This window comes from Sorex araneus, chromosome X, assembly GCF_027595985.1.
Source record: "Sorex araneus isolate mSorAra2 chromosome X, mSorAra2.pri, whole genome shotgun sequence".
NCBI classification, from domain to species: domain Eukaryota; kingdom Metazoa; phylum Chordata; class Mammalia; order Eulipotyphla; family Soricidae; genus Sorex; species Sorex araneus.
The window spans coordinates 58,836,977-58,861,388 of record NC_073313.1 but is presented as its reverse complement, the minus strand read 5'-3'; the positions used below and the strand labels follow the sequence as shown (position 1 = coordinate 58,861,388).

At 54.8% G+C, this 24,412-nt stretch overlaps 1 protein-coding gene across 2 annotated transcripts; it reads left to right on the top strand.

The window, feature by feature from the left end:
* The first annotated feature begins 10,466 nt into the window (after window positions 1-10,466).
* Window positions 10,467-24,341, top strand: PLXNB3 (plexin B3). Of its 2 annotated transcripts, XM_055119904.1 has the most exons (38): window positions 10,467-10,574; window positions 11,770-11,828; window positions 12,759-13,811; window positions 13,969-14,148; window positions 14,263-14,391; window positions 14,473-14,573; window positions 14,684-14,816; window positions 14,892-15,048; window positions 15,122-15,230; window positions 15,303-15,417; window positions 15,500-15,625; window positions 15,711-15,827; window positions 16,617-16,710; window positions 16,801-16,970; window positions 17,048-17,199; window positions 17,295-17,400; window positions 17,664-17,794; window positions 17,975-18,151; window positions 18,235-18,430; window positions 18,510-18,749; window positions 18,842-19,003; window positions 19,092-19,243; window positions 19,346-19,446; window positions 19,518-19,741; window positions 19,831-20,009; window positions 20,084-20,150; window positions 20,234-20,552; window positions 20,643-20,746; window positions 20,830-20,923; window positions 21,009-21,187; window positions 21,284-21,444; window positions 21,556-21,703; window positions 21,781-21,845; window positions 21,910-21,985; window positions 22,073-22,147; window positions 22,263-22,352; window positions 23,968-24,050; window positions 24,209-24,341. In XM_055119904.1, exons 3-38 carry the CDS (start codon window positions 12,780-12,782, stop codon window positions 24,267-24,269), a joined length of 5,805 nt encoding a protein of 1,934 aa, XP_054975879.1. In that variant the 5' UTR covers window positions 10,467-10,574; window positions 11,770-11,828; window positions 12,759-12,779; the 3' UTR covers window positions 24,270-24,341. The 2 variants fall into 2 exon arrangements, with proteins under 2 accessions (XP_054975879.1, XP_004606661.2); XM_004606604.2 differs by lacking the exons at window positions 23,968-24,050; window positions 24,209-24,341 and having other exon boundaries at window positions 22,263-22,477.
* The last annotated feature ends 71 nt before the right edge of the window (window positions 24,342-24,412 follow it).

Below are 24,412 nucleotides of genomic sequence, written 5' to 3'. Positions count from 1 at the left end.
CCAAAAACAGTAACAAGTCTCGCAATGGAGATGTTACTGGTGCCCGCTCAAGCAAATCGATGAACAACGGGATGACAGTGACTGAGAGGCTACTATGAACAATTTTATGCTCTTAAACTGGAGAACTTAGAAGAAATGGAGAGATTCTTAGAGTCATGTAATCTCCCAAAGCTGAAGGAAGAGGAAGTAGAAAGCCTAAACAGGCTAATTATCAGTAAGGAAATTAAACAGTAATTAAGAATTCCCCCAAGAGCAAAAGTCTGTGTCCAGATGTCCAGAACTCTGGTGAGTTCTATCAAATTTTCAAAGATTTACTGCCTTTACTCCTTATGTTCTTCCAAAATACTGAAGACACAGAAATCCTTCCTAGCACCTTCTATGAAGCTAAAATTACACTAATACCCAAAGCAGACAGAGACAATCCCAGAAAAAAATTTTCAGGCCAGTTTACCTGATGAATATCAATCCAAAAATCCTTAATAAAATCTTAGCTAACCAAATTCAACAACATAGCACAAAAAAATCATACACCCTGATCAAGTGATATTCATCCCAGGGATGCTAGGATGGCTCAACATATGCAAATCAATTAACATAATATGCCGCATTAATAAACGGTCTGTCACTGTCTGTCATCCCATTGTTCATCGATTTGTTCAAGTGGGCACCAGTAACATCTCCATTGTGAGACTTGTTACTGTTTTTGGCATATCGAATATGCCACGGGGAGCTTGCTAGGCTCTGTCATATGGGTGGGATATTCTCGGTAGCTTGCTGGGCTCTCCAAGAGGGACGGAGGAATCAAACCCGGGTTGGCCGCACGCAAGGCAAATGCCCTACTGCTGTGCTATCGCTCAAGCATTAATAGAAGGAAAGAAAAAAAATCATCATATGACCATACCAATTGCTGCAGAGAAAGACTTTAACAATATCTAACATCCATTCATAATTAAAACCCTCAAGAAAATAGGGATGCAAGGAACCTTCCTCAAGATAATAATGGCTAGATGCATATACTGCCTGAGCCCTTGTGCTGCTTGTGCCCACGTGGCCGAGTACATGTGTTGTCTGAGCACGTGTTGCCCGCATCTCCCCTCTTGAGATCTGTACTTTCATGCTTTCCTGTCTAATGCTAGGATGTGTGTAGGGGCTCTCTCTGTTCCTAGAGAAGCTCAAGTTCTCTCTTGAGTGCATTACTCTCTCTCTCTCCTCCCCCTCCACACCTTAAAAATTCTCCAAATAAAATCTATTTATTTACTCTTAAATAAATAAATAATAATAAAAAGATAATAATGGCCATATATAACAGATGTAGGCCATCTAAAGCCTACAGCCAGTGAAAAACTAAAAGAATTCGTTCTGTGATTAGGTACAAGGCAAGGATGTCCACTCTCTCCACTTCTATTTAACATAGTATTAGAAGTTGTGACTACAGCAATCAAGGAAGAAAAACAAATCAAAAGGATCCAGATTGGAAAAGAAGAACTCAAATTACCACTATTTGCGGATGACATGATTATATACATAGAAGACCCTAAAGAGTCCATAAAGAAGCTCCTAGAAACAATAAACCAATACAGCAAAGTGGCAGGGTAAAAAGTCAATACACAAAAATCAGTCGCATTCTTATAATGCAAACAATGAATCAGAGTCAGCTTAACAAAATATATGGGAGATCTATACCATGATAACTTTAAATCACTTAGGAAAGAGATAGAAGAAGAACTTAGGAAGTGGAAAAATATCCCATGGATGGGAAGAATCAATATTACTAAAATGACTATCTTACCTAAGCAATTATATAGATAAAATCAAGAGAATAGAAATCGTATTAATTCTCTTCTCAGATTGTAATGCTGTGAAAATAGAAGTTAAATACAAATAGAAACAGAGAAATAACTCAAACATCTGGAAATTAAACAACTTACTACTGAACAACCAGTGGATCCGAGAGGACATCAGAGAGGAAATCAAAAGACTTCTGGAAACAAACAATAATGAAGGCACAAGCTACCAGAACTTGTGGCACAGCAAAAGTGGTGTTAAGAGGAAAGTCCATAGCTATGCAAGCATTCATCAGGAGAGAAGAAAGGGCCCACATAAATAACTTAATAGCACAGCTTGAGAAACTGTAAAATAAAGAACAATAGGACCCCAAAGCAGGCAGGAGCAAAGAAATGACAAAACTTAAGAAGAAATTAGTGAATGAGAATACAAAAAATTTAAAAGATGAACGAAAGCAAGAGCTTGTTCTTTGAAAAAAGAGACAAGGTTGATAAACCACTAGCAAGACTCACAAAGAAAGAAAGAGAGAACCCTAATTAACTGAATCAGGAATGTAAGGGGGATGTCACAACAGATACCACAGAAATTCAAAGGATCATCAGAAATTACTTTCGAAAATCTCTATGCAATGAAATGAGAGAACCTAGAAGAAATGGACAAATTCTTGCACTCCTATAACTTTCCAAGGCTAAACTAAGATGGCTTGGAATAACTGAACAGACCTATCACTATCAAGGAAATTGAAAGGGTAATCAAAAGTCTTCCAAAAACAAAAGCCCAGTCCCAGATGGATTTACTAGTGAGTTCTTCCAAACCTTTAAAGAAGACCTATTGCCAATCCTTTTCAGGGTCTCTCAGGAAATCAAGAAACAGAAACAAACACTCCCAAATAGTTTATTTGAAGCAAATATCATCCTGATACCAAAAGCAGACAGAGACTGCACAAAAATAGGAGAATTACAGACTAATATCCCTGATGCAAAGATCCTTAACAAAATACTAACAAATAGAATCCAACAACTCATCAAAAACATCATACACCGTGACCAAGTGGAATTAATCCCACATATACAAGGATGGTTTAACATATGCAAGTCAATTAATGTGTTGTGCCATATCAATACAAGAAAAATTAAAATCTTATGATCATATCAATAGGTGCGAGAAAGCACTTCACAAGATCCAACACCCATTCATGACAAAAAAAAACCCTCTCCATAAGATGAGAATTGAAGGAACTTTTCTCAACATAGTCAAAATCGTTGACCACAAACCCACAGCAAACACTATATTCAATGGGGAATAAATAAAATCCTCTCTTTTTATAGTTGGCTTTTTTTTGGAGGAGGATCACACCCAGCGATGCTCAGGGGTTACTCCTGGCTCTTCACTCAGGAATTACTCCTGGCAGTGCTTGGGGGACCGTATGAGATACCAGGAATTAAACCCCAGTTGGCCACATGCAAGGCAAATGCATTCCCCACTGTACTATCACTCTGGCCCCAAATCCTTCCTCTTAAGATCAGGCACAAGACAAGGTCGCCCACTCTCACCACTTCGATTCAATATAGTATTGGATGTGCTTGCCATAGCAATTAGGCAAGGAAAAGATCACAGGTATCCAGATAGGAAAGGAAGAAGTCAGGCTTTCACTATTTCCAGATGATATGATACTACATCAAGAAAATCCTAAAGACTCTACAAAACGGGTATGGTGCAACCAGCAGGAAACCTGTACCGGCGGAGCGAGTGCAGCAGCAGCTTGATGGTGCCTTCAGGTTTTCTGATACCCCAAAATTGCCGTTGTGCCTTTGGCTGAACCCCAACAACTTGGGGATAAGTTTACCAAGAAATTAAATGGTCAAAAACTAGGTATGTGGGAACCATGCCTACAAACTGCCTCCGGTTCAGCTATACAAACTCATTTATTGGCCTTATCTCTCAGAGACTCATAAATAAATCTCGAAAGAGATCAAAAGGCACAGTAAATCTCAGACTCACGCATGGCTGAACAGACCGGGGTAAATCAGAGTGGGACGGGTTAGTCTGGTACCCATCCAAGCAGAGCCCCTGGCAGCCGCTTGCTTCCACAATCCAAAATCGCTGCCATACCCCCAGCCTGACTCCACCATCTCAGGATGGACCTCACCAAGATATAGTCTGCTGAAAACTTGGGTATGCAGGTTTTGTGACTGAAATTTCAAGGCTTTCTCGGGGTTGGATTGGGCTACCTCCCCCCACTTTCCAATACTCCTGGAAGCACTGGCACCCCCATGAACCAACTCCAGCACCACCATGTAAGCTCTACTACCGGCCGTCCTTCAGAGACCCATAAATAAATCTCAAAAGAGATCAAAGCCGCAGTTAATCTTGGACCTGCGCATGGCTGAAGAGACCAGGGTAAATTAGAGGGGTCTGGTTGGCCTGTGCCTGCCCAAACAGAGGCCCCAGCAGCTGCTTGTTTCCACAGTCCAAAATCACCAGCATCCCCCCAGCCTGACTCCAGCATCTCAGGATGGACCTCACCAAGATACAATCTGCTGAAAATTCTGGTACGCGGGTTTTGTGACTGAAATCTCCAGACTTTCTTGGGGTTAGGATGGGTTACCTGCCCTAATCTCTCTTTATTTCTGAAAGCCTCAGCAGTCACATCCACACCCCAAATTGGCTACCAAATTGAAAAACTACTCCAGCCTTACTGTCTCAATAAAAATACTGAATGCTCTAAACAAACACCCTGGCCTCTTAACACCTGTATTGCAAATCATAATGCACAAAAGGAAAAGAAGAGAGAGAGCAAGAAGGAAGGTGCCTTTTATAGAGGGAGTCTGGGGGAGGGTGTGGGGTGTTGGTGGATGGTGGTAGGAAACAGGGGACACTGGTGGTGGGAAATGTACACTGGTGGAGGGATGGGTGCTGGATCATTTTATGACTGAAACCCAATTCTGAACAATTTTGTAATGGTCTATCTCACGGATATTCAATTTAAAAAATTTTTAAAAAGTATTGTGGAGTCCATGCCCAATTCAATCAGCTTAATCAATGTCTGAATAAATAACAGTACTTCTATATTTTAAAAAAAGACTCTATGAAGAAAGATTGCACTTATCTGTGGAAAATAAAATAACAGAATAGAAGACTAACACCCAAGAATAGTAGAAATAAGTACCAGGAGGTTTGCTCCATGGCTTGGAAGCCGGCTTCACATGCTGGGGGAAAAGGCAGCTCAGATAGAGAAGGGAACACCAAGTAAAATGTGGTTGGAGGACCCGCTCGGGAAGGGAGATGCATACTGAAAGTAGACTATAGATTGAACACAATGGCCACTCAATACCCCTATTGCAAACCACAACACCCAAAAAGAGAGAGAACAAAAAGGAATGCCCTGCCACACAGGCGGAGTGGAGTGGGGGGATGGAATTGAAGGGTGGGAGGGATATTGGGTTTATTGGTGGTGGAGAATGGGCACTGGTGGAGGGATGGGTTTTCGAACATTTATGATGGAAACACAAGCACAAAAATGTGTAAATTTGTAACTGTACCCTCACGGTGATTCACTAATAAAAAAAATAACTTAAAAAAAAGACTCTATGAAAAAGCTGCAGGAAACAATAGTACATTTAAATGACAGCTACAAAATTAACATGCAAAATTCCATGGCTTTCTTATATGCAGATAATAAAATAGAAGAGAGATATTTATTTATTTATTTATTTATTTATTTTTACACTATATATTACATTATTTGCTATTTATTTGCTCTTTTGCAAGGCCATGATTTTCCCATCTTAATTCTGTGTATATACCCCAAAGTGCAGAGAAATAGAAGCTTCAACGAACAGAGGTTCTACTCCAAAGCAAGAAAAAAAGGATATTGTGACATTATTTACTTATGCAAAACTAAAGTTTACAAAAGAAAAGCTGATTAGACAAATAATGGATATATTCCTCAATTTAAAGGCTAACTCAGTCTTTTTTGTTTGTTTGCCTGTTTGTTTTGGAGCATGGGTTCTTGAACATTGTATGTTGCCCAAGGCTTACTTCTGGCTCCTCTCAGGAATCATGAGACCATCTTGGCACAGTGGATGAAATCCCGGTTATATTATCTGCAAAGCAAGTGCCTTAACCCCAGGGCTCTCTGTCTCTGGCTCCAAATTTCATTTATTTTTCAAAAGAATTTCCCCGGATTATTTGAAAGCCCTGCTTGAAGAAAACCACCAAAGAGAGATATTTAAAAGATGCTATTCACAACTGTGCCTCAGAGAATCAAGCACCTAGTGTAGGGAGCCATCTTACAGAGCTTGGCTCTTATCGTCTAGTCAAGCGGAGGCTGCTTGGGATTCCTGTGATCTTATCATTTCACCACTTGTCTCGCTAGCCAACGGCCATGCCTGATCAACATTTTACTATTGTTCCTGTGGGGGTCCAAGCATGCATACCACCCCCTCCCACCAAGAGGTATAAGTATTGTAACTGCTGTGAATAAACTCTCTCTCTCTCCTCCTCCTCCTTCTGGCTCTGTGTCTGTTCATTCGGTTACGTCCCCTCCTTAGCCCCATGAAGGGTCCTCCCTGCGGGACAGGACGGGACCCCACAACCTAGGAGCTGACTTAACTAAAGAGGTGAAAGACCTATAGAAAGAAAACTATAAAACACTACTTTAAGAAATAAAAGTGGGGGCTGGAGCAATAGCACAGCGGGTAGGGTGTTTGCCTTGCACGTGGCCAGCCCGGGTTCGATTCCCAGCATCCCATATGGTCCCCTGAGCACCGCCAGGAGTGATTCCTGAGTACATGAGCCAGAAGTAACCTCTGTGCAACGCCGGGTATGACCCAAAAAGAAAAAAAAGTAATAAAAGAGGATACAAATGGAGACACATCCTCTGCTCATAGATTGGAGGATTAATATCGTCCAAATGACAATAATCCCCAAAACATTGTACAGTTCAGTGGAGTTCCTATAAGAATACCCGTGACATTTTTCAAATAAATAGATGAAAAACTCCTGAAATTTATATGGAACAATAACATTCCTCTCCTCAGTAGCTAAAATAATCCTCGGGGAAAAAGAAGATGGGAGGCACCTCTTTCCCCAACTTCAAACGGTACTACAAAGTGGTAGTAATTAAAACAGCATGGTACTGAAATAAGGAAAGACCTTCAGATAATAGAATAGAATAGAAAACTCAGAGGTAGACCCTCAGGTATACGGTCAGTTAATCTTCAATAAAGGAGCAAAAAATGTGAAGTGGGGCAAGGAAAGGCTCTTCAACAAGTGGTGTTGGGAAAACTGGTTGGCCACATGAAAAAAGGACTCAGACCTCTTTCTAATTCCATGTGCAAAAATCAAATCAAAATGATTTAAAGACCTAAATCCATAATTGCACAGAGAAAAACACAGGCAGAATTCTCCATGGCACTGAAGCTAGACTCATCTTTAAGTATGATATGCCACTGACCAAGCAAATAGAAGCACATATAAACAAATGGGACTACATTAAACTAAGAAGCTTCTGCATCTCAAAGGAAACACTGACCAGAATACAAAGACAGCCCACAGACTGGGAGAGGTTATTTGCCCACCACTAATCCAAAAAAGCGTTACTATCCAAGATACACAAAGCATTGGTAGAACTCTACTAGAAGAAAACAACCAATCCTATCAAAAATGGGGAGAAGAGATGAACAGGTTCTTTGAAGAAGAAGTACAAATGGCAAAAAAAATATAAAAGATTATCTGTATCATCAGGGATATGTAAACCAAAGAAGACAATCCAGACATTCCTCAAAAAACAGGAATTGAACTTCCATATGACCCAGCAATTCCATTCCTGGGTAGATACCCCAAGAACCCAAAAGCACAAATCAGAGAAAACATCTGCACTCCGACGTTCATTGTGGCACTATATATGATAGTCACTATGTGGAAACAACCCAAATACCCATGAACAGAGGACTGGATAAAGAAACTCTCATACATATACACAATGGAATAGTATACAGCCCTAAGAAAAGATAAAGTTGTTCAACGTGCTGTGATATGGATGGATCTGAAGAGTATCATGTTGAGGGAAATCAGTCAGAAGGTAAGGAACAGACTCAGAATTATCTCTCTCCTGTGGGATATAAAGAAACCTCGTAGGGAATATCAAATGCCCAATGACAATAGAAACCAAGAACAGGAGAACAGGTTTTCAGTAGGAAGCTTGGCCCTAGGCTGGGTGAGAGGGATAAGGTAGGGAAGGGAACACTGGGATAATGGGAGGAAGTTGCCTGCCACAGAGACAGGCTGGGGAGTCAGAGGGCCTTGGGGCCAGCTCCATAGCAAAGCCCATGCTTTTCGTTTCCAGCACCTCCTGACTTGCCCCCCGACACGGTCAAATGTGTGTGAGCACCACAACCACATACGCACCACCTCTGGTCTTCACAACAACCACAAAATGGAGGGGAGAGGGAATCCACTTTTTACAAAGAACAAAGTCCATTGTGGTTTCAGATACCAGCAATCCCGGGAGGCAAATTTCAAAGCGTACTAACTCATAATGGCATAAAAGCAGATGTGTCTGCTTTTCAATGCTTCTGACCAACAAAGTGCATGTTCTTTTGGGGGAAAATGCAGTGAAAGGATCTTAATAATTAGATGGTGTACTCATAAATGAAGAAACCCAATATTTTAGAGATGGCTAATCTCCAAAGTGAACCAAAAGTCAACAGACTTGCCCATCTATGGCTTTCAAAATAATCCCAGCAGGATTTTCACTGGAACTGGACAAGCTGTTTCACAAGTTTATAATGAAAACTGAAAAATTCCTAGAATTGGCAAGACACTTTTGAAAGTTGAGAAGGAACAGCATTGCCAAACAAGTGGAAGAATGAGGAGGAGAAAAAGGGAGAAAGAGAAAAGGAAGCTGTGCCAAGCCACTGCAGTCAGTCAAGCAAGGTAGGAAATAAGGTCAAAGGAGAGAGAGGAGGGTCTGGCCACAGAAGAGCAGTCAGAGTGTGACTAATGATAGCGTAGATGCACAGGTGAGTGTGTGGGCACACACAAATGCAACCCCTACCTCACACTGTTGACAACACTACCCTAATGTAGGGAGATGGATGAAAGACTATTCAATGGGAAATAATACTTATAAGGAGACACAAAAGAAAGTCTGCATGCCTTTGGGTAGGGGAGGACTTCTTTTAGATTTTGTGTGTGTGTGTGTGTGTTTTATATTTTTGGTTTCTGAGGGAATTATTTTTCCCACACTCAGTGGTGCTCAGGGGCTATTTCTGGCTCTAGAAGTGACCACTGGCAGTTCTCAGGGGACCATATGTAGTACCAGGATCAGTCAAGTGCCAGGCGAGCACCTTCCCTCCTCTAAGTTCTCTCCGCCCCCAGGGTAGGATTCTTAAACAAAACAAAGATGGCAAACCACAAGGATGGCTGACTCACGGATGACCGTCCAATTCAAATGTGTTCATCAAACAGTGTCACCAGCTGAGAAGACCAGTCCCAGGCAGGGAGAAGGCACCCAGGCCCAGGGCAGTGGAAAGGAAAGAAATTCTCCCTGCAAATAGCAAAGAAAAAAGCCTGCCTCAAAAGAAGGGCAATGACATGACCGCAGGTGGGACGAAAAGAAAGTCGGTGCTCCCATCTCAAGGCATGGCCGGCCAGGCCCCAGCAAACCTGTTGACCAACCCCCCTGAATTCTGGCCTGGCCCGAGAGCTGGGCTCACCCTGGACCCCCAACAACAGCGCTTGGTTCAGCCCAGTCCTGAGGTGGCGTCTGGCAGAGATGGAAAAGGGACTCAGCCACACACACCCCTCAATTCAGACAGTTGCACACCCACTTCTCACAAAACTGTGCTGCCTAGGGACATGTTCTTTGCCCACTGGGGAGGGCAGCGGAAGTGGTCCTGTGTCCTTCCGATGCCATCCGTGACCTCTGTGGTTAAGGGTGGTGGCAGGACCCAGCTGGCACTGGTTACGGAGAACCAGCCCCCAGCCCCCAACTCTTTTGATCTCTGTCCCCACCCTGATGATACTGTTCTCCCTTCCAGGAGACTGTTTCCGGGGGTTCGTCAGCAAACTGCTCGTGGGGGGGTCCTTCTAGAAAGAACGTGGGGTCTCCTGCCTCAGGAACTTCACCCAAAATTGTGGGCCTTAAGAGGGGAGTCCGGTTCTCCAGCCTGGCTGCTGAGAGCCCCTGAAGCAGTGGGTGTGGGTAGGGAAGGTTAGGGGCCCAGGGCTGAGTCAGTCTCGCTGCTCAGCAGCCCCATGGCTGGAGCCATTTTCTGCGCCACCTTCGTGCCTTGGTGTCCCCAGTGAGATACAGAGGATTGGTGGTCTCCCTCTTCGGTCACTGAAAGGACTGATGGAGTTTCCAGGCAACAGAAACTTGGACAGTCCCCAAGCATGGACGGTGTTGGCAGGAACGGCCCAGAGCCCTCTTCCTCTGCCTGACTCTCCCCTCTTTGGTGCCCTGCTCCCCACTGGGGCTCGCGGCAGCGGGCGTGTTTCTGAAGACACCTGGGGACAGCGCTGCCCTCCTACCTGCTCCAGTCAGGTGGCCCCGGAGCCAGGACCCACCATTCTCGCTGTGGCCAGCAGAGGGCAGCAGCGCCCCGGCCGGCACCGTCGGGCAAAGGGGAGGGCGGGGAGGGGCTGGGCAACGGGGCCGGGCTGGGGATGTGTCGGGCTGGGCACGATTGCATTGTGGGGAGAGAGGCTGGGGCTCTGGGCTCTTCAGGGACACACTCCTGGCACCGCCAGCTGCTCCTTGGCCCCTGCGGTGACCCAGCCAGGTAGGCAGGAGCGGGGACTGGCGTGGGCACGTGGTGCAGGGGTCACTAGGTCAGTGTGAGCTGCTGCAGGCTGTGCTGGGGCCTGGGGGAGGCCACGGCTCCCTTGGGTGCAGTAGACAGGGTGGAGCATGGACCCCCGGGCCACCACGGCAGTCCGCAGACACCCCGTCGAAGCTCTGAGCTGAGGGGTGGAATTGGGGACTTTACCCCCAATTGGGAGAGCCCGAAATGGCGGGACAGTTGGGGGGAAGGAGGCCGCCTGCCGGCACCCCACCCCCACAGCCACCCAACCGGCCCAGCCAGATGGCAGCCAGCCGTACCATCATTGCTGCCACCTCGCCCTGAAGCTCATACTGCTGCTGTGTGCCACCTGGGGGGACATGGGGCAGGACCCTGTGCAGATGGTGCCCCATGACGGTGGCCGGGGAGCCAGCTGCCGGCATGTAGGGGGCGCAGGTTCCCCCCTCCCACCAGGTGGGAGAGCAAGGGAGAGGGCACGGGACATCATTGGGCAGGCCTGAACCTTCTGGCTTGGCTCTTGGGGCCGTGCCCCCAGCCATTGCTATGCCCCCCACTGCCTCAGCCACCTCTGCTGGCACGACCCACTGCCACCACGCTGTCCCTGGCACCACTTTGCCAGTGCTAGGGGTGGGGTGGACAGGGACAGCCGGGTCACTGGCTCTGTAGCCAGTCTTTGGGGCGGGGAGGGAGTGGGGAGGGGGGTCCTGGACGGGCCGTCTTTGTCAGCGTGTCCCCTGCCCCCAGAGCGGACAAAGGCAGGCATTGAGGGCCAGACTGGCACTTGAGCGGGCACTGAGGCTGAGGTTGGTATGCAGGGGCTCAGCACCCCGACCCCCCAGGGGTTCTGCAGCTTACCGTGCCCTTCCAGGGGTCCTGGGCGGTGTAGAGCTCCTTGGCTGTCTGGAGGGAGCCCTGCGTGTCCCCCTCCCAAGACAGCGGTGTCTCCTGGGGGTGCAGAATGACCAGGAGCCTGAGTGGGGCCAGAACACCAGAAAGTGGCTCCCTGGCCAGGGCCTCTGGACAGAGGGGGCATTGTTGGGGTGGGGGCAGGGCGCCCTTGGCCTGGCCACTATTGACAAAGCTGCCAGCTGTGACGGAGCCGGGCCACCAGCCCTTGCCCCCACCGCCCCCCCTGCCAGTGTGAATGGGGCTCCACTCTCTCCCTCCCACTCAGGACAATGCCCCCCACAGCCCCCCGAGCCCTGTCACCACTGTCCCTGGGCTGCTGAGCCGGTAAGTGTCTGGGTCCCAAGTACAGGGCTGGCATGGGTACCCTGGGCCTGGCCCCTGCCCGCACGTGCCACCCCAGTGCCGATAGCGGCCAGAGGAAGTGGCCCTTCCTGTCTGGGGCCTGTGATAAGAGGGTCCGGGTGACAGCGAGTGCCCAGCTCCACAAAGGCTGGCTTCTGGCCCCTTGTCTGGGGTCCGGTGTCAGGCCAGGGGAAAGGAGGAGGGGTCCTGTGGTAGGTGAGGGGTCGTATGTGGGTGTGTTTCCCTGTGGGGCCTCCCAAGCAGCTGATGGGGAAAGAGGATGCAGCAGCTGCCCCTGGCGGGGCGTCACGGGGGTTCCTGAACCTTCTCGCCTCCTTGGCCCTCTGTCCTCTTTCTTCCCTTCGCTATGCTGTTTCTGAGCACCCCTTCTGCACCTCCACTCTGGCTGGCACCCAGCCCTCTCCGCAGTCGCTCCCTAGCTCAGTCCAGGTCCTCCTAGCCCTCAAGGGGGTGGGGGACTTCCTCTGCACCCTGGTTCAGCCCCCACATTGGTCATCTTCGGATGAATCTGGCTGCCTTTCTCCCCGGGCCTCCTCAGTGGGCCTGCCCTCTTGTCTGGCATCTCCCCTCTGCCCTGCGTGTGTTTTGGGGGCTTTTCAGAATTATCCGAACTGACCATTGAGATGCAGTCAAGTCCATTAAAGAAATTCTTTCCTTTGAGCACATGCAACTGCACGTGCTTCCCCGCCCTTGGCCCACCCCGGGTCACCCTCTGTGTCCTCCGCCTCTCTGCTTCTCTCTGTGGCCCTCCATGCATCCTCACCCCTGCCCTGCCTCTGTCTTGCTCCTGCTTTTTCACTCGTCAGCGCCTCGCCTTCCTGGACTCCCACCTGCCCCCTTGGTACCCCCAGCTGTCCCCTGCCTTCTCCTCCAGCTCCGACCCCCCCGCAGGTTGTCCTCCAGGTTCCTAGCATGGCTCTCCGGCCACCACTGGGCGCCCACCTCCTGGTCGCTCTCCTGCTGCTTGGTGTGCCGCCGCCCCTGGCACGGGCCCATCGCTTCTTCGCGCCCAACACCACCTTGAACCGCTTGGCGCTGGCGCCGGGGGGCACGCTGTATGTGGGGGCGGTGAACCGCCTGTTCCAGCTAGGCGCCGAGCTGCAGCTGCAGGCCGAGGCCGTGACGGGGCCCGTCGTCGACAGTCCCGACTGTGTGCCTTTCCGAGAGCTGGCAGAGTGCCCGCAGGCGCGGCTCACCGACAACCCCACACAGCTGCTGCTAGTGATCAGCGGTGCCCAGGAGCTGGTGGCCTGTGGACAGGTGCGGCAGGGTGTGTGTGAGAAACGGCGCCTGGGAGACGTGGCCACCGTGCTGTACCAGGCCGAGGACCCTGGTGATGGCCAGTTCGTAGCTGCCAACAGCCCCGGTGTGACCACAGTGGGTCTGGTGGTGGCTGCACAGGGCCGGGACCTCCTGCTGGTGGCCCGAGGCCTGGCGGGCAAGCTGTCAGGGGGAGTGCCGCCCTTGACAGTGCGCCAGCTGACAGGCCCGCAGCCCTTCTCCAGTGAAGGCCTGGGCCGCCTGGTGGTGGGCGACTTCTCTGACTACAACATCAGTTACGTGGCCGCCTTGGCTGATGCCCACGCTGCCTACTTCATCTTCCGGCGCCGTGGGGCCCGGGCGCAGGTGGAATACCGCTCGTACGTGGCACGTGTCTGCCTGGGGGACCCCAACCTCTACTCCTATGTGGAGGTACCCCTCAACTGCCGGGGCCAGGGTCTCATCCAGGCGGCCTTCCTGGCCCCAGGCATGCTGCTGGGGGCATTCGCCGCCAGCCTGCCGGGGACCCAGGCGGCACTGTGTGCCTTCCCCCTGGCCGAGCTGGACGCACACATGGAGCGGGCCCGGCGCCTCTGCTACACCACAGCTGGCCGGGGCCCCAGCGGTGAGGAGGAGGCGGCTGTGGAATACGGCGTCACGTCGCGTTGCGTCACCCTGCCCGAGGTCAGTGGCCCCGGTGACCTCATTTCCAGCCCCGTTTGCAGGTTGCAGGTGGTCAGACCCTCTTGCGAGACACCCACCTGTGACCATGGCCACCATCTGGAGTACTCTGACCCCTTCCCCAGGGCTGCCCTCAGTCACACCTCTCTTCCCTGCCCAGGACTCCCCGGAGTCATACCCCTGTGGCGATGAGCACACCCCCAGCCCCATCGCGGGCCGCCATCCCCTGGAGGCAGAGCCGGTGCTGCAGCTGGACCAGCCCATCAGCGCAGTGGCAGCCCTTCAGGTGGACGGCTACACCATCGTCTTCTTGGGGGATACCCAAGGCCAGCTGCATAAGGTGAAGCTGTGCGCCCGCTGCTTGGGCCCTCCCATCGTTGTTGGGTACCTGCTGGGGGCTAGGCAGGAAGGGTGCCGGGGTCCCAGGAGTCGCAGCTTATCCCTGGATCCCCAGGCCTTCCTCAATGGCTCCGAAGCCCAGGTGTACCATTCCCAGCAAGTGGGGCCTCCGGGCTCGGCCATCAGCCCCGACCTGCTTCTGGACGCCAATGGCCACCACCTCTATGTGCTGACTGCCCAGCAGGTGAGCCCTGTCCCGGGAGGGGTGCAGACCGCAGTGTTCAGGGGCCCGTACACACCGCCTCTATCCCTGGCCACTGCGCAGGTAGATCGCATCCCGGTGGCCGCCTGCCCCCGTTTCGCCAACTGTACCAGCTGCCTGCAGGCCCAGGACCCACTCTGCGGCTGGTGTGTCCTCCAGGGCAGGTGAGCAGCTGCGCTGTCCACTCCTGTCCCACTCCCCCCGGGCCCTGCCCATGGCCCTCCCACAGGACTGTGCTCCTCAACCCCTGGCTGCCGGGGTCCCCTGCCTGCAGGTGCACCCGCAAAGAGCAGTGCAGGCGGGCCACAGAGCCCAAGCAGTGGCTGTGGAGCCGGGAGCAGGAGGGCGGCTGCCCGCACATCCGGGGCCTCCAGCCAGCACACCGCCCCCGCCAGGAGCAGGGCCAGGTGAGGCATCCCTGAGGGTGGGGTGGGGGGCCCTCCCCGCTGCCTCTCCACTCAGTCCACCTCCTTGCCCCCCAGATCACCTTTTTTGTGGCCCAGCTGCCTGTACTGGTGGCTGATGAGTATTTCCACTGTGCCTTCGGAGACTACGAAAGCCTCGCGCACGTAGAAGGGTCTCATGTGGCCTGCCTTGCCCCTCCGCCGGACCAGCTGCCACCCAATGCTGCAGACGCAGGTGAGCCCCAGCTGGTTGGGCAGGGCACAGATGGGCAGGGCAGTGGCCATCTGACTTGGCCTGTCCTTTCCAGACCATGTCACATTGCCCCTGGCCCTGATGTTTGAGGATGTAGCCGTGGCCACCACCAATTTCTCCTTCTACGACTGCAGTGCTGTGGCAGCATTGGAGGCCGCTGCCCCGTGAGTGCTGTGGCTGGGGGCAGGGGCAGGTGGGGGCCCCGGACTGCCCCCTGAGCAGCTCCTTGCCCCCAGGTGCCGGGCGTGTGTGGGCAGCATATGGCGCTGCCACTGGTGCCCCCAGAGCAGCCGTTGTACATCTGGGGAGCAGTGCCCAGAGGTGGAGGTGACCATATACAGCTCTCAAGAGGTGAGTGGATCCCCCCGCAGTGTCTGCTCGCCCCTGGGCCGGCACCCCTGCTTTCGAAGGACAGAGGAGTCTCTTTTTCCAGGCGGATGTCCCACTGCAGGGCCCTGCGGCTTGCCCGCAGGTGGAGGGCCTGGCAGGGCCGCTTCTAGTACCTGTGGGTTGGGAGAACCGTTTGGCCCTACGCGTGCGAAACCTTCGACTCTTCCGAGTGAGCAGCCATGGCAGGAGGGATTGGGGGTGGGGGTGGGGTGGTGGTGCAAACAGAGGTAGGTCCTCACAACGCCTCCCTGCAGGGCCTGCCAGCACCCTACCACTGCTGGCTGCAACTGCCCGGGGAACTGCGGCGACTGCCTGCCTCCCTGGAGGAAGGGCCTGGGGACACGGGCGTCATCTTCTGCCAGGCCCAGCAGGTGGGTGTTGCATGAAGGTTCCTGTGGTCAGAGGCGCTGAGATAAGGCACGAGGAAGAAATGTCTTGATTAGAGGACTAAGGCTCTCTCTGGCTCTTAGCAAAGGCAGAGGACCTCGTGGACCCCCTTTTATTGATCATGGTACCCCTAAAGGGCGCAATACAGTGACGTCACCAAAGGCATCAAAAGATGTTACAGGAAGAACATTGAGGCAACATTGTTTCCTTGTATCTGCAGGCCAAGTAATCTAGGCCTCCAGAAAGAAGATGCAAAACCAAAACTGAAACCTTCCTTGGGCTAAAAGCACTTGGATTTACATCCCAAAGACAAAACTGGGCCCTGCACCTGAAATCTATATCCCAAAGACTAGGCTGGGCCAGAGCCTACAATTTACAATCTCAAAGGTCAGGCCTGGCTAACACCATCTGCATGTCAAAGACCAGCCAGGCTTCTGGGAGAGAAGGAAAACTGTTCTTTTCAGTAGACTGAAATTATTTTTCTGAAGGCAGCATGAAGGGGGAAAATGTTCAGCTTTATCCAAACCAGTCAAGACACACGAGAAATCTCGCCCATTTTCATGGGTCCCTATGTTCCTGTCCGTAGTACAGTACAGTACACATGGGCTCGCCCTGGTGGCTCAGTCCAGCCCCAACAGGTGTGCACTCCCTCCGCATTCACACTCTCACTCCTGCCATCATCCATTCCCAGAACAATGGTGCCCATTCTGGGAGCAAGGGTCAGGGGCGCCCAGCATGGAGCCAGCCTGACGCCCCCCTCCCATCCCATTCAGCTCCACCCCTTCATGGCCCAGAGGGAGCTCCTGGTGCCCATCTATGTGACCCGGGGCGAGGGCCAGCGGCTGGACAATGCTCACAGTCTTCATGGTGAGGGGGCGGGCTGGGCGCGGGGGGGGGGGGGGGGGCTGGGGGCAGGCTGGTGGGAGGAGCCTCACTGGTCTGTGCGGCTTTCCCCAGTGACCCTGTATGACTGCTCCGTGGGCCGCCCCGACTGCAGTCACTGCCAGGCGGCGCCCTCAAGCCTGGGCTGCCAGTGGTGCAGCCACGGCATCCCCGCCTGCCGCTACGGGCCCCTGTGTCCTCCTGAGGCCGTGGAGCTCCTTTGCCCCCAGCCCAGCATCTACATGGTGAGTGCCCCAACCTACGTCTCCCTCCTGGCCTCTGCGTGTGCGGGGGTCTCCACCGCCTTTCTTCCCTGCTGCAGGTGGAGCCCCTGACAGGCCCCCCAGAGGGTGGCTTGGCCCTGACCATCCTGGGCTCTGACCTGGGCCGGGCCTTCACTGACGTGCAGGATGCAGTGAGTGTGGCCGGCCGGCCCTGCAGCCCTGATGCCTCTCTTTACCGCACCTCTGCACGGTGAGCACCACTGGCCCAGAGTGGGACGCCCAGGCGGTGGCTAGAGTTGGGGTCTGGCTCCCCCAGGGGCCAACAGCTGCTGCCCTCTGTTCCAGGATAGTGTGTGTCACATCCCCTGCTCCCAATGGCACTGCAGGACCCGTCCTCGTGGCCATTCCCAGCCGACCCCCGAGCATCTCCACCCAGCACTTCACCTACCAGGTGAGTGCACGCATAGTCTAAAGGAGGGGCCGGCAGGGCACACTTGGAAGTCTGGGCTGTCACAATGATGACTGGGTGACTGGGGCTGTGTGACGGGGGACCAAGGCTGCGGGGGACAGTCAAAAGGTGCTGCCATGCTGGCCTGGCAGAGACCTGAGATGAGAGGAGTGCCCCCTTGTAGAGAAGTGGTTGGGAAGAGCAGGAGGCTGCAGAGCGGGGTGAGAGATCTGAGGGTGCCCACCCCAGCCTGTCCTATTCCGCAGGACCCCATCCTGCTGAGCCTGAGCCCCCAACGGGGTCCCCGGGCAGGGGGCACCCAGCTCACCATCCATGGCCGCCACCTCCAGACAGGTGGCAACATTAGTGCCTTCGTGGGCAGCCAACCCTGTCCTGTGTGAGTACGGGCCCTGTCCCCACCTGCTGCTGGCCATACCCCTGGTGGGTGTGGGAGGCGGGAGGCGACTTCTGTCGGCACCATCAGATTGCAAGAGGAACGGTGGCCCTGCGGCCCTACGCTGTCCCTGATGGACTTCAGAGAGGCAATGGTGCAGATAACCTCTACCACTTCCTGCAGCCAGGAGCCAGTGTGCCCTGAGGCCATTGTGTGCCGCACCATGCCCCAGGCCACCCCGGGAGCAGCTGAGGTGCGTGTGACCTTTGGCCATGCCCAGCGGACGTTACCCGCCAGCCCCTTCCACTACACTGAGGACCCACAGCTGACTGCAGCTGAGCCTAGCGTTAGCTTCCAGGGGTGAGGAACAGCTGGGGGGAGGCAGGGGTGTGGGGCCGGGGGGTGCTGCCCTGCGCCACCCTGCTGACTGCAGACCCGTGCAGGGGTGGGCGACTGATCCGAGTCAGGGGCACAGGTCTGGACGTGGTGCGGCGGCCACTGCTGTCGGTGACACTGGAGGCTAAGGAGCAGGTGCCAGCTGAAGGGGCCAGGCCCCGGGGCCCCAACCTGAGCCGGAGCTGTGCAGGCCCCACCGAGCCACCCCCCGCTTGTGTTGAGCTGGATGGGGGGCAGCTGCAGGTGAGGTGATACCCGGCATGATAAGTGCAGTGGGAGTGAATAAGACAGGGGACTCATCCCAGCTGGCCTGGCCTTGCAGTGCTCCACCGCCTGCTCTGTCAACTCGTCCAGCCTCCTCCTGTGCCACAGCCCCGCGGTGCCCGATGGCACACGCCCCCTGCAGGTCTTCTTCACTCTGGACAACATGCACGTGGACTTCGCCAACGCCAGTGGGGGCCAGGCCTTCCTGTACCAGCCCAATCCCCGCCTGGCCCCCCTCAGCCGTGAGGGGCCTTTCCGTCCCTACCGCCTCAAGCCTGGCAACGTCCTGGACGTGGAGGTGAGCCAACCTGTGCCAGCTCGTGGCTCTGTACCTTTTGCCCAGCCACGCAGACAGGTGGTGGCAGCTCCGGCCCCGGTGCTCTCTCCCAGGGTGAGGGCCTCAATCTGGGCATCAGCAAGGAGGAGGTCCGCGTGCACATCGGGGATGGAGAGTGCCTGGTGAAGACCCTGACACTCACCCACCTGTACTGCGAGCCCCCTGCGCGTGTCCCGCAGCCTGCTAATGGATCGGGTGCGCTGCTGCAGTTCGTGGTGAGGCCTGGCCTGGCGCTGAGGACAGCGGGCAGAGGAGGCGGCGGGGCGTCAGGGCCTCGGCTCAGGAGCCCTGTCCCTGCCCCAGGTGCAGATGGGCAACGTGCGGCTGGCCCTGGGCCCTGTGCAGTACGAGGTGGAACCGGCAGGGCCTGCCTTTCCCATTGCGGCGCAAGTGGGCCTGGGCCTGGGCGCTGCAGTCCTGATCGCGGCAGTTCTCCTGCTCACCCTCATGTATAGGTGAGCCCGTGCACCGCCGCGCGCCAGTGACACTCATGGCTTTGCCGCCTTGGCTGCCGCGGGCTTGTGGCTTGTAACTGATCCCCAGTTCCCGGACTGCAGGCACAAGAGCAGGCAGGCCCTGCGGGACTACCAGAAAGTCCTGGTGCAGCTGGAGAACCTGGAGATTGGCGTGGGAGACCAGTGCCGCAAGGAGTTCACAGGTAGGGGCCAGAGCGGGCTGGGGTTGCGCGGGAGGAGGCTCCGGCCCTCACCCGCTGGTTCCTGCCCACAGACCTCATGACAGAGATGTTGGACCTCAGCAGTGATCTGGAGGCCAGTGGGATCCCCTTCCTGGACTATCGCACCTACGCTGAACGTGCCTTTTTCCCCGGCCATGGTGCCTGCGCGCTGCAGCCCTTGGCCGAGGGGCCGGGGCCGGAGGGCCGCCGTGCCCCCGCGCACCAGGGCCTGACACAGCTCTCCAACCTGCTCAACAGCAAGCTCTTCCTCCTCACAGTGAGGCCCAGCGGGGCGGGCGGTGGCTGCGGGACCCCCGGGAGGGGGTCGGGGGGGCCCCCCATGTGAGCTGCAGCCCTTGCGCCTAGCTCATCCACACTCTGGAGAAGCAGCCCAGCTTTTCCCAGCGCGACCGCTGCCACGTGGCTTCGTTGCTGTCCCTGGCGCTGCATGGCAAGCTGGAATACCTGACCGACATCATGAGGACGCTGCTCGGGGACCTAGCTGCCCAGTGTGTGCGCAAGAACCCCAAACTCATGCTGCGCAGGTGAGCCTTGGCTGGACTGGGGCTCATGGGCATGCGAGACCCGGCACCCCTCCAACGAGAACTGCCCCCTGCAGGACGGAGACCATGGTGGAGAAACTGCTGACCAACTGGCTGTCCATCTGTCTTTACGCCTTCCTAAAGGTGAGTGGGCCCCGTGGCACCTCCCCAGCCAGCAGGCCTACTGCCCAGGACCTCCCTGCTGATGCCATGCCCCCTGCTTGCAGGAGGTAGCCGGTGAGCCCCTGTACCTGCTCCTCCGGGCCATCCAGTACCAGGTGGACAAGGGCCCAGTGGATGCCGTGACGGGGAAGGCCAAGCGAACCCTGAATGACAGCCGCCTGCTGCGGGAGGATGTGGACTTCCGACCACTGACGCTGGTGGTGCTGGCGGGACCTGGTCCTGCGGGAAGTAGCACAACCCAGCGTGTGCCCACCCGGGTGCTTGACACAGACACCATTACCCAGGTCAAGGAGAAGGTGCTGGAGCAGGTCTACAAGGGCACCCCATTCTCACAGAGGCCCTCGGTGCATGCCCTTGACCTGGGTGAGATGCCCCTCGGTTGAGCTGCCGAGCCCTGGGGCTGCCCCGCTCTGCCTGTGCGCCAGCTGACTCTCCCTGCCCCGGGTCCCCCAGAGTGGCGCTCAGGAGTGGCGGGTCACTTGACCCTTTCGGACGAGGACCTGACTTCCGTGACCCAGAACCACTGGAAGAGGCTCAACACTCTGCAGCACTACAAGGTGGGGGGCGGGGCGGGCCCGTGTTGGGGCAGCCCCGCCTGGAAAGTGGGGAGGTGGCCAGCCTCTACTCCCCTCCTTGCCAGGTCCCGGATGGAGCCACTGTGCGGCTCATCCCCCAGATGCACAACGGAGGCACTGTGTCTCAGAGCCCGGCCCCCAGCTGCTTGGCAGGGGAGAGTGAGTCCGGGAGAAAGTGGGGGTGCAGTGGAGGGCTGAGGCGCTCCCCAGTCTCCCACCCCAGAGTGACTGTCTGTGCTCGCAGGCACGCCCATGCTGGAGGAGGGCGAGGAGGGCGGGATGCGTGTCTGGCACCTGGTCAAGGCCCCCGAAGAGCCCGAAGGGGCCAGGGCCCGGCGCAGTAGTCTGCGAGAGCGGGAGCGGGAGCGTGCGCGGGCCAAGGCCATCCCGGAAATCTACCTCACCCGCCTGCTATCCATGAAGGTTTGTGTCGTGGCTCCCACAGGGGCCCTGTGAGCTGGGCGAGGAACGGGTCCCCACCTGCCGGCCCCTGACAATGGTGTCCACCCACCCTTGCAGGGCACGCTGCAGAAGTTTGTCGACGACACATTCCAGGCCATCCTAAGCGTGAATCGGCCGCTGCCCATCGCCATCAAGTACCTGTTCGATTTCCTGGATGAGCTAGCTGAGAAGCATGGCATCGAGGACCCCGAGACCCTGCACATCTGGAAGACCAACAGGTGTCTGGCGGACCTGGGGGTGGGGGTGGGAAAAGGCATCCCCTGGCTTTCTGGGGAGCCAAGAAGTTAGAGCGGGGCACCCTGCTTCCCTGAGCTCTGCATCTGCCACAGCCTGTTACTGCGCTTCTGGGTGAACACGCTGAAGAACCCACAGCTCATCTTCGACGTGCGCGTGTCGGACAACGCGGACGCCATCCTCGCCGTCATCGCCCAGACCTTCATTGACTCCTGCACCGTGTCAGAGCACAAAGTGGGCCGGGTGAGCCTCGAGCTGCAAGCAGGATGGGCGGAAGGCTAGAGGAGGGTCCCTGCTCATACTCTCCCACCCCTGAGCAGGACTCGCCAGTGAACAAGCTGCTGTACGCTCGGGAGATCCCTCGCTACAAGCAGATGGTGGAGAGGTATGTGTCGCCACGGCATGGCGGGGCCCAAGGGTGGGCCATGCCTGATTGTGCTCCCCCTCAGGTACTATGCTGACATCCGCCAGAGCTCCCCTGTGAGCTTCCAAGAGATGAACTCGGTGCTGGCGGAGCTCTCAGGGGTGAGCTGGCCTGGGGGTACAGGGAAGTGGGCACTGGGATCTGGCACCCAGGTCGATGCCTCACTGTGCCCCCCCCCCCCTGCTCAGAATTACACGTCTACACCTCACTGCCTGGAGGCACTGCAGGGCCTTTACAACCACATCCACAGATACTATGACCAGGTGAGGCCCTCCCCTGGGGAGGGGGTCTGGCTTGCCCAGGGGGTTCTCAGGGTTCTCAGGGTGCCCCTGTGGGTCATCGCCCCTGATGGTCATCGGGGCACCCTCACCTCCGCAGATCATTGGTGCCCTGGAGGAAGACCCTGTGGGCCAGAAGATGCAGCTGGCCTGCCGCCTGCAGCAGGTGGCCGCGCTGGTGGAAAACAAGGTGACAGATCTGTAGGGGCCCCTGGGCGGGGCCCCCCTAATTTATAGCCCCGCCCTCACTGTATTTATTTGCTTGCTGAAGAATCGAGTCTGGAAATAAAATAGAAATAAGTCTTTGTAAGAAAAGTGAGTTTTGGGGGGCTGGAGCGATAGCCCAACAGGGAGGGCATTTGCTTTGCACGCGGCCGACCCAGGTTCGATTCCCAGCATCCCATATGGTCCCCTGAGCACCGCCAGGTGAAATTCCTGAGTGCAGAGCCAGGAATAACCCCTGTGCATTCCCAGGTGTGACCCAAAAAGCAAAAAAAAAAAAGAAAGAAAGAAAAAAAAGAAAAGTGAGTTCCCCTAGGAGTCTGCTAGGGGCTCTGGAGCAAGGGGGAATTACCGGGCTCCCCAGCCCTGGCTCTCCTCCCTCTACTGTCCTCCCTCCGAGCCCATCCTGTCCACCAGTTCTATGCGGGCACAGGAACACAAGATCCATGTCTCCCATCCTCATCTGACTACCTGGCAGTCTCTCGCTGAACTGCTCCCCATCTTTTTTCAAGGGGGTTGGGGCCAACCTAGTGGTGCTCGAGAGCTCTGGCTGGCACTTTGCTCGGCAGTGACCTCTGGTGGTGCTGGCAGAACCCTCTTTGGCTCTGACCCGGTGGGCCACATGGAAGGCACGCGTCTGGCACTTACTTCCTGTAGCCTTAGCCCAAGAGCCAAGTCTGTGTGCATTTCATTCACTAACACGTCTATTATATTCGCAAACCTTCAACAGTCCTGTGTTTATATGGAGATTCCTGTTTGCCAAGGTCTCTTTTGCAATTTCTTTTCTTGGTTTGGGAGGCCCCACCTGGCAGTGCTCGGTGCTTACTCCTGGCCCTGTGCTCTGGGATTTCTTCTGGCAAGGTTCAGGAAGGATGCTCCCTTCCTTCTGTGGCACCTCCCCAGCACTGTGGGTCTCCACATGCTCCCCGACTGCAGCGACTCTAGGCCAGGGAAATGCCAGAGTTTCTGAGCGCCCCTACTCCCCTCTTTCTTGACTGCTAGTTCTCCTTTGGAGGGACATAACTAGAGGTGCTCAGGGGTAGGTTCTGGCGATGGCAGCAGGGCTCAGACCCAGCCTGGACTCAAGCCTGCGCAGTGTCCAGTGAGCTGTGTCTTGGGTCCTGGCCACCAATTCTTGCCACTTCCTCAAGGGTTGGATGTCCCTTAGTTGGCACCCACTCAGCTGGAGGAGGGACCCCAAAGATGTAGCCTGGGTTCAGCTCTCCATGCCTCCCAGGGTGCCCGTGCGGCCTGTGGCATGGCAGGAATGGCGGGGGGGGGCTTCTGCCCTGTATCTTTGCGGTCACTGAACCCCAGCACCCAGGTGGAGACACCTGCAAGGGCCAAGATGGGTGCAAAATATGTTGTCAGTAGCCTGCAGCAGGATTCTTCGTCTTTCTGATTGCTTGGTGTGTGGGTTAGCGTCATATTCCCAGTGATTTCTGATGCCCATGGCTACGGCATCACTCCACCACTCCCCATTGGATTATGCCCACTGACATGTTTGCAATGGTCTTGACAGCTGTGGTTTTGGGGTGCAGTTCACCCGTCTACTGCTCCCCCATGCTCTTGTGTCCTTTCAGTCTACCTCACCCCACACCCCCAAAGCAGGAATTCTGAACACTTTCCTGCCTGTGATCTGTCATTCCCTGGAGGTGCAACCCCGGTGAGTATCGCCAGAAGCACCTGTGAACCACGGTCCAATTGCTTTTGTCTTTTCATTTGTTTCCAGTTTTTCTTTTGGGAGGTCTTGTGGAGATACGGTCTCAGGCCTCATGCTGAGCCACATCAGGGTTGATTTTGAATTTTTTGTTTGTCTTGAAGGCACAACCCACAGTATCCAGGGGCTACTCTAGAACCTGGTGGTCAGTCCTGGTCACGCTGAGGGACCATGCCATGCTGGCGATGGAACCTGGATCAGCAGGGGGCAAGGCCGGTGCTGTAATCCCTATGTTCTGTCCCTGCCCCCAGCGCCATTGATTTTTTTGTTTATTTCTGCTTGTTGCGTTTTCAGAATCCGTGTACTGC

Coding starts and splice junctions, on each gene's coding strand:
- PLXNB3 (XM_055119904.1), top strand. CDS start 12,780: ATGGCTCTCCGGCCACCACTGGGCGCCCACCTCCTGGTCGCTCTCCTG. Junction 15,626..15,710: donor GAAACCTTCGACTCTTCCGA/GTGAGCAGCCAT, acceptor GCCTCCCTGCAG/GGCCTGCCAGCACCCTACCA. Junction 20,747..20,829: donor ACACTCTGCAGCACTACAAG/GTGGGGGGCGGG, acceptor CCTCCTTGCCAG/GTCCCGGATGGAGCCACTGT.